Raw genomic sequence first — 16,994 nt, 5'->3', positions numbered from 1 at the left:
CCAAATATAAGTGTGGCTGCTGTGTCTTGTGCTGTTTGTAGCCTCTTTAATGTTTGTTCCTTGCATCCTGTGTAGATTCTGTTGCAGTAGTCTACATGGGAGAGGACCGTGGTTTGGACAAGTGTACGGAATACTCTGGGGAAAATTAGTTTTGTTTTTTTTTATACGCTTGAGTTTTTACATAGTGTGGAACATTTTCTTAGTGTTTGTAACTTGGTCATTGAAGGATAGATTGCGGTCGAAGATAACTCCTAGAATTTTTAGTTTGTCTACTATTGGGTTAGGTGTTCCCATGTCGTTGATGTTTGTGTAGCGTTCGGTATTGTGTGGTGATGTTAGTATCAGGCAATGTGTCTTTTCTCTGTTTGGTTTTAGTTTGAAAGTTGAGGCCCAGGTTTCAATGATGTTTATGCTGTCCAAGGTTTTGAAAGTAATTTCAGATATATTCTTCTTGAAAGGGATGAATATTGCAACATATACTGTTAAAAGGAAGAATAAAACAAATGAAAAGGCTTCACACTATTTTGTACTAATCCTTGAAACCAACCCATGTAAGAGTGTCAACAAAAAGCTCATTCATGAAAAACTTGTTTGATTTTTTTGTTGTTGTTTATTGGTCTTCATTCTGCCTTTTTCTCAGGCTGTCTGAATCCCCATTTAAGGTACATGTGGAGAAGCTCAGCCTCCAGGAAAGTATTCCTGGGGAGCTGCAGTCCTACACGGCGCCTCTAGACATTGAACTGAAGCACAGCACTTTCCAGGCAGACCAGTGCTGCCCTCTCCTGGTGCCCAACCCAGGTGTTGCTGCCATTCATGACTATGCAGACTGGGTCCAAGATGTGTGCCAAGAGCCAGCTGAAGTGGAAAGTGAGTTAGAAACCTCAACCTGGGTACTGCTGGAGTGCTGTACTCGGGATACTGTTTAGTAACCATTTGTGGGTCTCTTTCCTCAGCTGTGGTAAAGCACTGGTGCTTGGTGTGGACATTGTGCGAAGCCATCTGGGGCCACCTGAAGGAGCTGGAAGCAAGCTTAGATGAGCCAAGTGATTATGTTCAGAGTCTGGAGCGCAGGAGAGCATTTTCACGCTGGCTCTCTCAGACTGCATGCGAGCGCATCGATCAGGAAGTTGCAAAATCTCGTCATGAGAGCCACACAGAGGCTGTGTTCAGTTATCTCACTGGGGCAAGGATCAGTGAGGCATGCAGGCTGGCACAGCAGTCAGGTAGGATATCTTCAGCTTTGTATATCAAGGGAACTGGGGGTATTTCGGGGTGGGTAGGATAGAGGAAAAGAGGAGTGTTATTGGCTGTGATGCATCTGCTTTCTCTCAGTTAAGGATACTAAGTTTCCTTTTGTTTTGCTGGGAAACCTTTCATAGACTCCAGTTCTCCCAGCTAAGTACATTACCCAGTTATGTCCTCTGAAGACTGCACTTTTTTCTGAAGTTGGTGTGAATATACACCATTTGTCCTAGAGCACCATGGGAAGTATCAGATTGCCCACTTCTTTCTTCCCCATTGCTCGCTGTACTGGGGAACTAGAAAAGATTCAGAGTGTTGACAAATGATAAAAGGGATGGAATGACTCCCCTTTTCAGAGTAAGACACTCTAGCTTGGAGAAAAGACAACTGGGAGGAGATGTGATAAGTCTGTAACATCATGAGTGGGTTGGAATGGGTGAACGAGAGCAGTTAACTTTTCAGAAAGTATTAAGATTAGGGGATGCTCTTTGAGGCTAAAACGTAATTTGAGGAAGTATTTTTTTTTTCATTCAACATACAAACCGGTGTTTGAGAATGTGCTTAAGACGTAATAGCTAGGTTTAATAAGTGGGGAAAGTCTGTGGAGTGTGGCTTAGGGAATTCGTTGTAATGCCTGTGCATATATAAAACCAAAAGAAAAAAAGCAGATTAAAAAAGACAAAAAAATGGAACAGGAGGGTAACAGAAGTGGTTTATTGCAAGGTTACCCGATGTGGCCATGTTTCGCCCTCAGGCTGCGTCAGGGGTAAAAAGCAAAGTGAACCCCTAAAAGTAGTCATACAACCACCTTACATAAGTGCTTCTCAAGTTCGAAGTCTACTGAGTAAGCTTGGGAAGCACTTATGTAAGGTGGTTGTATGAATAAAATCTTTTTGAAAAAGCCAAATTTTAGAAGGAAGTCAGTCAAAAAACTTCAGTCAATGCATTTTGAAATATCAGATGGTCATGAAAAGAAGGCAGTCCAATGAATCAGAGTTTAACCACTTGGGCTTCAAGGTGTCCAATCTGAATCTCCAATGTTGCTCACACTGTATTAAGGCCTTGCTGCTGTCACCACCCTGCTTTTAAGGTGGGATAGTGTCGATAATCCAACCCTTAAGAGTCAAAAGAGTGGCTGTATTCTTTGCAGTGGGCAACCAGCGGTGCTTCAAACTTGTTGTTAGATACACGTGATTTGTGTTCACTCAATTGCGTGGAGAATTTCCGCTAGGTTTTCCCCACATACCACTTCAAACATGGACATTGCAATACATAAACCACATACTCAGACATGCAAGTGGTGTTAAATCGCAACTTGTATATTCTCCCATCAGTGGGATTGGTAAATTCAGTGCGTTCAATGGACATGTCGCAATATCGACAGGAACCACATTTTGAATGACCTCCAGTCGCACCCACATTGTGCTCCACCATGTCGGCTGGGCTGGTAATCTCTCACGAAAAGGCTATGCGTAATCGATGATGTAAGAACAACTTGTGCGATTGCATGATATCCCAATTTTTTCGAATAATCCTCGCCACCTCTTCACCTCCCGTTGTGTACCGTACCACAAACGTTTCGCAAAGATCCCCTTTGGTAGGTTGGCATACACTTTAACAAAAGATCCCGGTTGTTGAACCTTGCTGTAGTGTATAAGTGCCTCAGGAGCTCAGCTGGGTATCCCCGAGTGGCTAATGATTCCAGCAAATCACTAGCTTGGATTTTGTAGTTATTGATTTCACTGCAAATCCTTCGGTGTCAAAAACTGCAAAAAGGGTAAACTGCATTTTAAAGAAACTGGATGATTGTTATGAAATTGCAGCAGCGTGTTTCTATCTGTTGGTTTCTTAAACACCTTAGTCTTGAAGGCATTCTGTTGCTTGATAACCTACACATCCAAAAAGGCGATCTTCTCTCGGATACTTCAAGTGTAAATTGGAGGGCAGGGTGCCTGGCATTCAACCAATCCCTAAACCCAGACAAATTAGTCTGGTCACCATCCCATATCAAGAAAACGTCATCTATGAAACGTTTCCATAGTTTAATGTGGACCTGGAATGGGGAACCATACAACCATTTGTTCTCAAAGTCCATCATAAATAAATTAGCCAGGGAAGGGGCAAAAGTTGCTTCCATTGCTATTCCTGATATTTGCCAGAAAAGTTTTTCTTGGAACCAAAAAAAGTTCCTTTTCAAAGCCAACTTGGTTAATTCTAACAAAAATTCTGTGTGAACTTCCAGAGGCCGGGGCCTCAAATCCAAAGCAGCTCTTAACACATTCAACACTTGGTCTTGGGGGATGGAAGTATACAAAGACTTAATATCCAATGTGACCAATAGTATACATTGATGGTCCTCCCAAGTAAAATTAGCCAAAATCTTTAAAAAAAAAATGAGTGGTGTCTTTTACGTATGAAGGAGACTCCGGGATTAGAGGCTTAAGAAAGCAATCCACAAATTGAGATAAAGGCTCCAAAAGTGATCCCCGGGAAGACAAAATGGGACGCCCCGGTGGGGTCGTCAGATTCTTGTGTATCTTGGGAAGAGCATATAAGACCGGGGTTCTCGGATGTTTGCAATTTAAAAACCGCCGCTCTTTTGTGGTCAAAAAACCTTGTTCCATTGCTTCTCCTGTCACAATCTTTATTTCCTCCTGTAATTCTTCTGTGGGATCCTCCTGTAGACGAACATAAGCATTCACATCAGCCAGCTGGGATTTTACTTCAGTGATGTAGCTCATTCTATCCTGAACCACTACTGCTCCCCCTTTATCTGCTTTCTTGATGGTGATGCTGTTGTCTACTCGTAATTGTGACAAAGATTTCCGCTCATCCCGCGTCAAATTATCTCTCGTCCATTTCTGTGTTTTCGCGAAGGATCTGACTTCCCGTAATAACACCTCCTTGAAGATCTTTACAGTAGGATCCAATGGAATCTGAGGTGTCCATGTGGACCGTATAGCCACTCTGGAACGTTCTTCTGTTGGATCCTTGGTGGAAAAATAAATGCGCAATTGAAGTTGACAGTGAGGACTCCTGAAAAAGCCTAAGCGAAACGGGTCCGTCGGGACCTCACTCTGTGAGAACATTAACGGAGCAGCAGAGCACATTAAAGATAAGTGATTTGATTGATTTTATCACAGTATTAAAGAAGATTGAGAGGTTTTTGTGCCAATGATTACTTTTTCACTGTGGGCTTAAAGCCGTTTTTGTCTCCGGTTGAAATAACAGATTAAAGCCACAAGTAGTATGAGGTTTTTTCTCTCATCTTTATAAATAACGCACACGTGCATTGACGCAGTGGTTGCCATTATGCATATGAGATTCACAGTGTGTTTGGTTGATACATTTTTAACCCAATGACAGAGGAGAGCCTTTACAAAATCCTAAGAGACCGACCTGCTACCTTGACCCCTGCCCATCAAAGATAGTGCAGCAGGCAAGTATGGGCCTCATAGAAGGCGGCACAAAAATTGTGAACTTCTCTCTTTCTAATGGGCAACCACTAACAGCATTAAAAAGGGCAGTGGTTCACCCTTTGCTAAAGAAAAACAAGCTTGACCAGGACAAATTTGAAAGTTACCGGCCGGTATCTAACATCCCATTTCTAGGGAAACCTATAACAAAGTCTGTTTCAACTCAATGATTGGCTAGAAGAGGGACGTTGACTAGATCCATATCAGTCTGGATTCAGACCCTGTTATGGAACAAAAATGTAAGTGCATTTTCAGCTGAAACAAAAACTCCCCCTCACTGCCAGACTGAGTCTTCCTGACCCCAGGCTCCCCCCCCCCCCCTGCAGAGATGAGGTCCTGCCAGGCCGGCCATCCGCTTCGCCCTAGCCTCCTGACCACTTGAAAGCCCTCCCCGAGGCCTACCCTTAACTGCCCTGTAGTCTAGTGGCCTCTTCGGGGGCAGGAGCTATCCCTGTTGCTCCTGCCCCGTTAATTCCCCTGCTGAGTGTTTCCGCATTCCTGCAGCAGTCTCGTGAGACCTGGTCTCTAGGGGGGGGAGGGTGGATAGTGGCAATGGGACCCGTTCTCGGGGGGAGGGAGTAGTGCCAATGGTTCTGAAGGACCTGCTCTCTGCTTGAGGGGGAGGGGAGGCGACACCATTTTCGGCTTCGGCCAAACCCAATCAGCAAATTTCGGTTGCTGATTTGGTTTCGGTTGAATCCAAGAATTCTGGATTCAGTTGGCCTCTAGTTTGGAAATGCTGCTCTCTTGCCATGCAGATGTTGTACTGTTGTCCCCCAATTCTGCTGCCTTTGGTGGACTCTGGCCCTGTCTCAGGATTTTGCTTTATCTGGCTACACATTGTAGCCAAGTCAGCTTGCAGTTGATGCTAGAAATCTTGGGTTTCTGAAAATGTACCAAAGCTTTGTCCTTTCATGCTGACTGGCCTACCCCCACCTATCCTTGAGAATTTGACACGGCCACACCACTGCTCTATGCAAGTCAGCTTTGCTTAACTTCCTTCAGTGCTTCCTTTTGGTACCAATCCTAAAAATATCACAAGTGCATCAGTATTTTGTAAGATGGTGTAAATGTGAAGATGCATCAAAATTCAATCCACTTCCTTAAGTATCTTGGTAGATCCAGTTGGCATAAAAGGGCAAAAGCACACCGTGGTTAGTCAGTTGCCTGTTTCACACACCAGTGAGTAAAGTGCTGTCTTGTAGGAAGTTGACATTCTCTGATCTGGAATTGAGGTACTATTCAAAATCAGCTGAATGTTTGAGGATATTTATTTATTTATTGGGATTTATTAATCTCCTTTATGAAGAGATTCTTATACAAGGTGGTGTACAGGTACAGTTTAACATAACTTACAATTTTGTTAACAGCATAACAATAGTAAAATAATCAAGAATAAACTTAAATACAATAAATAAGGGAAACTTTAAAACAGTAAATTGAAACTGAAGTAATAGAACTGCTATGAAACAGTATCCAAAATATACATATTGAAGAGCACTGGACTATAATACAATGTTAACATATTGCTAATGATACACCTAATAAGCAGCATTACAACATTCATCTAACATAGATATGATGCTAAATAGTTTCTAGAGTATGGCTTACCATATAGCTGAAGGACCAAGAGCAGATACATGATGGGAACCAGATGCGTGGGCATGTTGCTAATCCACTTTGCTTGTTCTAGGTGATCACCGACTGGCCCTGTTACTGTCCCAACAGATGGGCAGCCAGCAAGTTAAGGACTTGCTGGCTATGCAGTTGGTGGATTGGAATAAGCTACAGGCTGACCGCTTTATCCAGGAAGAGAGAGTGCGCATCTTTACGCTAATGGCTGGCAAACCGGTAAGTCAGGCACTCGGATGACACTTTCTGAGCATTTCATGCAGTGGTAAGACTTTGAAATCTGTTAAGTCCTTTTGAGGAGGATAGGATGATCCACAGTCCAATTCCAATCGATACAAATCTTGATGGAAGAAAAACTGATATGATAAGAGAAGCACCCACAACAGCACTGACTCAGTTGGAGGGTGAGATCAGAGACCAAGACGATGTGGTAGAAAGATACATATGTTTCATATTCACAAGCTTGATCAGAATTTTCAAGCATATCTAGATGCTGCTTATTGTCATATCCAGCTGATCGTTTATGTTGTATGGCTCAGCCCTCTGTTTGACATTAACTACACAGTCCGTATCCAAGACAGGAAGAGAGCTTCCCACAGATGGCCTTAAAGCTAGCATTCAGTTCATTTTTCCCCCAGAACAAAATACCAAGCACAATTAGCTTCTAAATATCTTTAAATTATTTGAAGCCAGGCTTAAACATTTGCAGTTCTGCATTGTGACGAAAAAGTGGGTTTCTGAGCCTGAAAACTGTATTATTTCATGAAGTGTATTTCTCCTAACTGGCCAGCTCATGGCACTTGTTTTGAGTTTTAAAGCTGTTGCAGGTAATCAATAGAAATCAAACAAAATTAAAACATGGAAAAGAAAATAAGATGATACCTTTTTTATTGAACATAACTTAATACATTTCTTGATTTAGCTTTCAAAGGTTGCCCTTCTTCATCAGATCAGAAATAAGCAAATGTGTTAGCTGACAGTGTATATAACAGTCCCTCATAGATGGTCTAGCAGGGTGGGTAGGAGATGTGCATGGGGACTTCAAAGCATTCCATAGTCTAGCAGGATGTTTGTGGGGAGGGGAGGGTGATAAGCAGTGAAATACAACTTATGGTTTATAGTGGGCTAGAAAACCCAGATCCTTGTTAAGTCCTGTCCGTTGGGTGTCAAAATATTCAATCATTCTGATTTCAAAGGTTTTACGTTCCTGTATTGTTTTAAAGTTACCTTTCAGTATTCTCACTGTGAAATCACTGGTACGGTGTCCTGGTTCTGTAAAATGCTGACCAACAGGGGTGGGAACCCTACTGGCACCAGTATTGTTCATGTGATGTCTATGTAAATTGAATCTTGTCTTAAGCATCTGGCCTGTTTCTCCAATATAACAACCTTCGTTGCATTTTTTGCACTGAATGATATATACCACATTGGAAGATGAGCTAGACTATGGAATGCTTTGAAGTCCCCATGCACATGTCCTACCCACCCTGCTAGACCATCTATGAGGGACTGTTATATACACTGTCAGCTAACACATTTGCTTATTTCTGATCTGGTGAAGAAGGGCAACCTTCGAAAGCTAATCAAGAAATGTATTAAGTTATGTCCAATAAAAAAGGTATCATCTTCTTTTCTTTTCCATGTTTTAATTTTGTTTGATTTCTATTGATTACCTTTAAGAGTGGACTAACACGGCTAACACACCTCTTTACTAAAGCTGTTGCAGAAAGACGTTCTCTCTTCCAGTTTCAGCTTATGGGAAGGGCAATCTGCAGTGCCATTGGGCAGATACTTTCAAAACTGATACACTGAACTCTGATCCATATTCAGTTGCCTGTTATTGCTTGCTGATTTCACCTTTTTCTGTTCACTGTTCAAGTTCTGGGACAATAAATCTTTTTTTATAAACTCCGCTGCCCTCAACTGACTAAGAATCCTGGTTTGTATTTTTGGGTTTGTGGGTGCTTTCTGGGAGCTGTGGGACCCCCTCGAGTGTGTTACCAGTATCCTAGAAATCAACAGGGAATAACCTGAGAGTGGGAGACGAGCCCAGAGGCAAGCGGGGGACCCCGTCAGTGGGTGGAGGGTGCTAGTATAGAGCACAAGCCCAAGTGCAGGTGAGGCTGGGCAGACCCTTCAGGTGGCTGCAGACGGGTGCTGGGCAGAACCTTACAAGGTCATATGGTGCTCGAATGATACAAACTGTTATGTCTATGAACTCTCAAGTCAGGAAGCAGCGTACCTTTCAGGTGAAAATATGTTAAAGGCCTATGCAGTTCACACAAATATGGTATTAGCTGTGTACTGCCCACCAGAGGAATGTCAGGATAGTGAACCCATACCTGACCTCTTAGCAGAGACATAACCAGCGGGATGTACACAACAAGTTGTAGTTCGAGAGCAGTTAAACCGCACTCAGAAACAGCAGCTAGAAGCAATATTGCAAAAGTATGCTGATGTGTTTCCTACTAAACCAGGAATTACTTATTTGGCTAATCACAATGTAGACACGGGTGACCAGACACCACTGAAGCAGAGAGCCTATCAAATATCCGCTGAGGTGGAGAAGCACTTGAAGCAGCAGATTGATGAGATGCTAGCCCTAGGCAGGGGCGTAGCTGGGCCCACCCAGTTTAGGCACTGAAGTGCACAGTCTTTCTTCTGCAGCTCAGCCACCTCTCATCTGCTTTTAGGCAGCTGGCAGCTCTCCCAGGCCGTCCTCTTCCTCCTACCTGCCTAAAATGTTCTTATTGTTAGTGAGGTGCGGGTCGGGTCCTGAATGCGGAAGTCTCGGTACGCCATTAAGCGCTGCATGTTAGTGCCGCTACTCCCTCGCCTCGCTAACTTCCATTTTGGAAGCTGCTCCGCCTTGTTGCTCCCCGCAGTGCCACATGGGAAAGGCTTCTGGCTGCCTAACTCCTGTCCAGTTTGGTACGCTTCCCTGGTGTGTTGCTCCTCGCAGTGCTGCATGGGAAAGGCTGCTGGTTGTGTCGCGGCTCCTCCACTGTGCCGGATCATGGGTGCCCTTGCTGGATCAAGTTACAATCAACCTTTTGATGTTGATCAATTCCCCCCCCCCCCCCCCCACCCCAGCCCCACAACAGGCACAAGAGCCACCACATGCACACATGGAGTGTAGCACAGTGCTCTGTACCATCTGCAAGCAGCTGGCCAGGTAAAATAAATGGTTTTTAATTTTAACATGTATGACGTGTAATCAAAATGGCTGCTGGTGGGCTTCTGGGTGGAGGGTGAACTTTTCATTGCCTAGGGCAAAGAATGGTATATTTAATCATTAAATATACGTTTGTCCTAGGCAGTGAAGAGCCCACCTCCACCTAGAAACCCACCAACAATAAATTTTAATAGTGCTCAGGTTAAATGGTAAACAGGCCTTGTCCTATAGAGAATCTTTCTTAGTCTTTAATTGGGAAAAGGTTTGCTTAGACCAGTTCCATCATTTCTTCCCAAAGTGGTGTCATCCTTGTATCTGAATCGGACTAGTTTTTCAGGATGTTAAAAATGAAGATAGTGCAGTTGCCTTCAGAAATTGAATGGGGGATGTATATTGGAGTAACCAAATCAGATAAGCTTTTTATTCTTTTTGGCGGAACTTGTAAAGGGGAAGCAGCATTAAAAGCGACAGTCATTTGATGGGTTTAATAGACTATTGCTTCTACGTACATACTCTGTAGTCATCCAATTCCAGAAGTTATGTAAGCTCATTCTACAAGGGGTCAATGTGCTGTCTGGACAGAGTACTCCATATTTCCTCTTCGTGAAATTGAGAGAGGCAGTCTGGTAATTTATGCTTGCTTTTGTCCATTGCTATAGACCGTAGATTAGTTTGAAGTGATACAAAGTGTTAGCAACAGTGATTTGTGTCCCAAGCATCTGGACTGGTCTGCTGGGATGGTAATAAAGGGTAAATATATTTAGTTCAACATCTGTAGATGCTTTTACTCATGGGATTTGCACCTTTATCAAAGGGAAAGTATGAGTGTACATTCCTTTTGAACCGTGTACAGTTTCAGGTGCTTTTAGGTAGGATAATTTTCAAGAAATCTTACCTTGGTAAAAATAGATTTTGCTTCTAAATAGGTTGAGGATAGTCCTCCCTGTGTCCCATTATGTGTTCGTTCTGGTAAAGAAAGTTGGGGGGGGGGGGGGGGGGGGGGAGGGTTGTCATGATTGCTTGGGGGAGGGGAGGGGGGAGCTTGTGACCTATAAGCCTGAAATGAAGGGAAGCATGTAGGATCAGGTTTACCTAAACTACAGAAAACTTTCACCAGCCCTGTTTATAACAGAAGCTTTCTGTCCGTTTTTTTTTTTTGTTTTTCTTGCTGAACTCCCATTTTTTTCCCCTCTGCAGGTGTGGCAGCTGTCAGACCAGAGAAGTATCAATGTTTGCACGCTGCTGGACTGGAAGCGCTGTTTAGCTGTTCATCTTTGGTACTTGCTCCCACCGACTGCACCTATTGCTAGAGCCCTCACAATGTATGAAGAGGCATTTCAGGTATTCTAGTGCCATTCCCCTTTTATTCTTACTCTCCTCTTTCTGAGTAGATCATAGCCCAGTATAACTGGGGGCTACAGTGATTCCCAATCACCGTGACTGCTACTAAATCCATACTTGTGCCATTAATATATGTAATTTTCCAGATTGTGCCATTTTCCCTTCCATTTCTAGAACAAATGTGCAATATTAGCTTACCGGAAGGCTTTGTTCACTAATTTCTGATGATCCTAGTTTAAAGCCTTTGTCGATTTTAGAAAATGTTACATCCCTTCCTCAATATGTGGGTCCTGTTCTGTTCTGTAGTCCTTCGAATATTATCCCAAATGTTTTTGTGAGCATCATCTAATTAGCCATGCATTCGTCTCCTGCTCACGTCCTCTGGAACAGTGCTATCATGTGTTCTCTCACATTTCTTTCTTAAGAAATCTTGTACAATGACTCTTTCTGCTCAAGTGACCACATGAAATACAGCCATATTTTTGTAGTATTGCTATAAAAATAAGTATGTCTCTTTCCAGTATTTAGCTTGGTTGCACTTGTGGGTCACTTCAATTCCACATAATGGTTTTTAACACTGTGCAGAATAGAAAATCTTTTCCTAAACAGAGGACATAAGCTGTAAAGCCCAATAAAACAGCAAGGTGAGGTTTTAAAGCCCAGCTGTGGGCTCTTGAAGTCCCCAGTTTGAAGCCCACGGAGGGTTTTCTGAACCTACTATATTTTTGCATCCTGTGGCTGTATGTGGAAGATGATGGTGTCCCTGTCCTTGTGCTGTTGCAGTGGTGGTAGAAACGTTGGTCAAGTTTACCAGGTCCTGCCCAACAGGAACATTTCTGGGTAGACTTCATATTGAAGAAAATCACTGGTGGGGAAGCAAGGTCTCACAAGTGGGAGAGTAGCTTCCTAGACCTGTGCTGGGAAAAACTTCTGGTGGAGGGGCCACGCTCTATCTGCAATCAAAATTCAGGCTGAACCTATGCATTTTGGAGGTGGGGGAATATGGTAGGGGTACTGTAGTTTTAGCTGAGGCTCAATACTCAGCTACAAGTCCCCTAGAACCATATGTTCAGGTGCTGTGGAGATATGTGTTAAGACAAGCAGGCCAGAGGTATTTGGGTGACGTTATCTGACAGAGCCGGTGTGGACGCTGCCTAGTGCATACAGCTTTAAGAAAGTTCTGGCGGTATTTTGTCGTAGTCGCTCTTTTGAAAATTAAATGCCGCTACAGTATATTTGCTTCGTGACCACTCCATATAGTGTGGAGGAGTGGCCTAGTGGTTAGGGTGGTGGACTTTGGTCCTGGGGAACTGAGTTCAATTCCCACTTCAGTCACAGGCAGCTCCTTGTGACTCTGGGCAAGTCACTTAAACCTCCATTGCCCCATGTAAGCCACATTGAGCCTGCCATGAGTGGGAAAGCGCGGGGTACCAATGTAACAAAAATAAATATAGCTCAAATTTGATCACGTTATGATCACTGTTTCCCAGCAGATCCAACAGCATAACCAGTCAATTTTCCCACCCACATTCTTCCCAAAACCTCATGCCCATCCTGGCATGCACTGCATACCGTTAGACTGCAAGCGAGCGTTAGCTTTTTGTCTGGAGTGGACTAAAACCCATAGCCCAGCTTTTTGTTTCTTTTGATCCAGACAGGATGGGGGCATCCATCGGGGAAATGCACACTTTCCAGTTGGTTAGCAAATTGTTTCATCTTCGCTTATGCCCAGCCTGGGCTGACTCTTGAGAGTGATTTCATGGCTCATGATATCAGAGGCATAGCTGCCCGCCTCCTTCCTTTGAGGAGATTTGCAAGACTGTGACGTGATGTTCAGTCCACACATTCACATCTCACTGCTGTCTTGAGCAGGATACCTGACGTGACAGCTGGTTTGGTCAGACAGTCCTGCAGAATTTGTTGTCTTCCTAGCCCAGTTGTGTTGTTCCAGGCTGCAGAGAATCCACGAACGTGGAGAACTCAACGAAGTCCCACGGATAATCACAATACAACAAGGCAGTGGGTAAAAAACCAGGAGTCCCAGAGTGGAGATGAAGAAAACTTTATTAATCAATATATTGACTCGACACAACGTTGTGTTTCGACTAAAGGCCTACATCGGGAGTCTAAATGCCGGCGTGGAAAATGATAGCGATGATCCAGATTAAAGCAATACTGGAAATTGAAGACTGTTTTGCAGTGGTCTTGAAAAAGACCTTTGTACTGAAATGTTGGCCGGATCACTATCGTGTGCGTCTTGGCTATAAAACTGACAACGTTGGGTCGAGTCAGTATATTGATAAAATTTTGTTCATCTCCACTCTGGGACTCCTGGTTTTTTACCCACTGCCTTGTTGTATTGTTCCAGACTGCACCTGCACAACCATTTTATATATCATTTCAGGTTAATTGACTTCAAGGCCTCAACGTTTCGAGGCCCTATTGTTCTAGTATTGTTTTTGGTGAGCCTGGTAGCTAGGGATTCCCACATGTGCAAATGCCTGCTTCAGACCTGCCAAGTCTCCCGCATTCAGCGGGCCATCTCCCGCCAAAGCAGTGAAGTCTCCCGCTGAGATTTCATCGGCTGCCGCCACTGCTTCTCCCAAGGCAGCAGCGGTGTAAAAACAAAAAAAGCAAAAGTGCAGAGCCGCAGCATCTCCTTCAGGCATGCGCTGTCAGTTCTGCCGGTCCTCTGCCCCCGGAGCTCAAAGTTGACGTCAGCAGGGGCAGAGGACCAGCAGAGCCGACAGTGCATGCCTGAAGGCTGCTGCGGCCCCGCGTTTGCTTGCTTTTTTTTGTTGTCGTGGATGTAGTTGCTGCACAGCACAGGCTGCATCGTGGTGGAGGGATCGGATGAAAAGTTGAAGCCCATTGATTGATCTCTGTAAGTAAGTAAATTGTAATCTCTGAGCTGCTGCATCCACGGTTGTCATTTTTATATTGTTGGTAGCATTTTTTATTTATCTCACTTAAATTTTAAACAATTGCTGGCTTGTGCAGTATACAGATGCACTCAGAGGAAGTATAATAAGGGAATAACTTTTCATAGGTAGAGTAGCAATTTGTTAGAAAGTGTAATCCGTGTATCATTTGGAGGCGCTGATTATAGGGACACCCTAGCACTGTTATATTGGTGAAGAAATGTTTTTTTCTCAAGGTAAATGGCCTCTATGAGAATCAGGTGTTCAACATTCAGAGTTTCTATTTATTTACTTTATATAATTTATATCCCATAATTAAACATGAATTGGGTTGAAACCTGGGAGCACATAAAATGTTTTTTTTTTCCTATTCCTACATCAAAAGAAATTCAAGATGACACAAGGTAGAGTGGGTGGAGCCAAGACAGAATGGGCATGGCTGGGGGGTGTACTAAATTCTCCCTCTCAAAAATCGGGACCCCTTGGCAGCTCTGCTGCTTATCCTCAGAGAAAGCAAAGTTACACACGTGTATGTAGCAGGTGTTCTCAGAGGACAGAAGTCCAAGTATTCTCACATACCCTCCCACCTGCCCTAGGAGATGGCTTCCTTAACATACGTCATCTTATTGAGGGATCAACGCTCATGCGTTGGGCAGGAAAGCACCCACGCCTATGCAGTGAGCTGCTACCAGAACTTTCTTAAAGCTATACACGCTAGGCAGTGTATGATGGCACCCACATGTGAGAATACTTGGCCTGCCATCTTCGGAGAACACCTGCTACAGTTAAGTAACCTCACTTTATATTCATATCCAGAAGGTATTTTGTTTTCTGAATTAGAATAGGGATGGTAATAATACTGTGGCTAAATCCAAGTCCAACTAGAACCCCCTCCCCCCCCCCAAAAAAAGAACTCTCTGCAACTCCATGTATCTGTCCATGATGTTATTGCAGTGGAATAGCTGTTTTCTTTGCAAAATGAACAGGGCTCCACAGAGCATGAGACGTATGCTTGTGCTCCCTTGCCTCCATATTTAGAAGATTCTGGAATTTATTTGGAGGAAATGTTTGAGGCAGAAGAGACGGCGAACAGGCCCCTACAAGATGTTTGCTTTCATCTTTTGAAACTGTACAGCAACAGGTGAGTGGACTCAGATGCACAGTCTGCACTTTCAGATTCTCATCCTTTACTGAAGCTCTGTGTGCCTTGCAAGGGTATTTCTTTCACCTTGCTGAGAATTACAAGACTGCTGATGTAAGTACCTTGCGATCTCTGCTCCTGTAGAATCTTTGCTCTTTGTAGACAGAACTCCATTGCCTGCTTATGCAGTAAGTGCATCTATCTGCATAAGTTTTGGATTATAAAGCCAGAATGTGTGCTTGCTAGATAAGTGGCAAGTCCAATGTCTCACAAGCCTTGATATTTGTAAAATGTGACTCCCTAGTTTTCTGATAGGGATAGTGGAGGAGTGGCCTAGTGGTTAGGGTGGTGGACTTTGGTCCTGAGGAACTGAGTTGGATTCCCACTTCAGGCACAGGCAGCTCCTTGTGACTCTGGGCAAGTCACTTAACCCTCCATTGCCCCATGTAAGCCGCATTGAGCCTGCCATGAGTGGGAAAGCGCAGGGTACAAATGTAACAAAAATAAAATAGATACTATTGGAGATTCTACATGGAATGTTGCTACTATTGGAGATTTCTACATGGAATGTTGCTACTATTGGAGATTCTACATGGAATGTTGCTAGTGGAATAGCAACATTCCATGTAGAATCTCAAATAGTAGCAACAGTGGAGGAGTGGCCTAGTGGTTAGGGAGGTGGACTTTGGTCCTGGGGAACTGAGTTCGATTCCCACTTCAGGCACAGGCAGCTCCTTGTGACTCTGGGCAAGTCACTTAACCCTCCATTGCCCCATGTAAGCCGCATTGAGCCTGCCATGAGTGGGAAAAGCGTGGGGTACAAATATAACAAAAAAACAAAAAAAAATCTGATTTTAAAAGTAGATCCTACATATATCAACGAGTCCAGATATGAACTGGGTTTTCCCATTTGAATCCTTGCTTTGATTATTTCTTCAGGGCTGCAGATCAGTGTCTAATGTGCTCTTCTACCCAGTGTGCAGCTTCAGCACATTGAGGTCCTATCCTGCACCCTCTTTCCACCCCTTTTCTTTGGGAAGGGACTGTGCCTACCTTGCAGACGTTGGGCTCAAACTGTCCACCCTATCACTTCTCTTCCTAGTCTAGCCTGGCCACATTTTCACGCAAGGATCTTGTTCAGCTCGTAGATGTGGGACCAGTATTCTGCCTGGTTTCCCCCTTTACTCTTCCGGGGGAAGGACTGGGCCCAGAAGGGCAGGTCTGGCTTGCTGATCAGTTTTCCTCTATAAATGAGGCAAATTACTTATATGAAGACAGAATCAAGGTGTAAAAAGCTACTCAAACAACTAAATGGAAGCCCTAGTTGAAGATAAGAACATAAGAATAGCCATACTGGGTCCGACCAGTAGTCCATCTAGCCCAGTATCCTGCTTCCAGCAGTGGCCAGTCTAGGTCACAAGTACCTGGCAGAATCCTGTGATCTGAGCTGCAAGGAATTTTGCTGACTTACTGTGTAAAACCTGAAATGAGCCCTTTGAGTGGGTATTTAGTTCCTCCTCCTTGACTGAGTATAGTAGCGTGGCCTTGGAGATGGAGTGGGGGTTTCAGCAGGAGGCTGTGCATTAATGTGCTTTGCATATTCTTTCTGTTTACACCAAGTGTTTTTTTGTTGCAGGCATTATGATCTCCATCAGCTGCTTGATCCTAGTAGCATAACCTCTGACCTTTTGGACTGTCGTCTCAGTTGGCATCTGTGGATGGTGCTTCAGGCCTTGAATTACACCCATCTGTCCGAGCAGTGTCAGGGGGTGCTGCATGCCAGTTATGCTGCTCAGCTGGAGAATGTGGGATTGTGGGAGTGGGCTATCTTTGTCCTACTCCACATAACAAATGCATAGTAAGTTGTCTCATTCCCTGTTCCTCTGACACCTTCAGCTTTCTATCAGGAAGCCCTGCATTTGCTTTGTGATTCAGAATGCACTCATAGTAACATAGTAGATGACGGCAGAAAAAGACCTGCACGGTCCATCCAGTCTGCCCAACAAGATAACTCATATTTGCTTCTTTTTGTGTATACCCTACTATGATTTGTACCTATGCTCTTC

The 16,994-nt window shown here is 43.9% G+C and overlaps 1 protein-coding gene across 2 annotated transcripts in view; it reads left to right on the top strand.

The window, feature by feature from the left end:
• NUP98 (nucleoporin 98) overlaps nt 1-16,994 on the top strand; it is a 215,734-nt gene that overhangs the window by 179,015 nt on the left and 19,725 nt on the right. For both annotated transcript variants that reach the window (XM_030199826.1, XM_030199825.1), the window contains exons 24-29: nt 641-867; nt 954-1,223; nt 6,412-6,569; nt 10,723-10,866; nt 14,774-14,928; nt 16,565-16,786. In XM_030199826.1, the coding sequence (XP_030055686.1) occupies nt 641-867; nt 954-1,223; nt 6,412-6,569; nt 10,723-10,866; nt 14,774-14,928; nt 16,565-16,786 (1,176 nt within the window). The remainder of the gene's footprint in view (nt 1-640; nt 868-953; nt 1,224-6,411; nt 6,570-10,722; nt 10,867-14,773; nt 14,929-16,564; nt 16,787-16,994) is intronic.

This window comes from Microcaecilia unicolor, chromosome 4 (assembly GCF_901765095.1).
Source record: "Microcaecilia unicolor chromosome 4, aMicUni1.1, whole genome shotgun sequence".
Lineage (NCBI taxonomy): Eukaryota > Metazoa > Chordata > Amphibia > Gymnophiona > Siphonopidae > Microcaecilia > Microcaecilia unicolor.
This window is presented reverse-complemented; position numbering and strand designations above follow the sequence as displayed.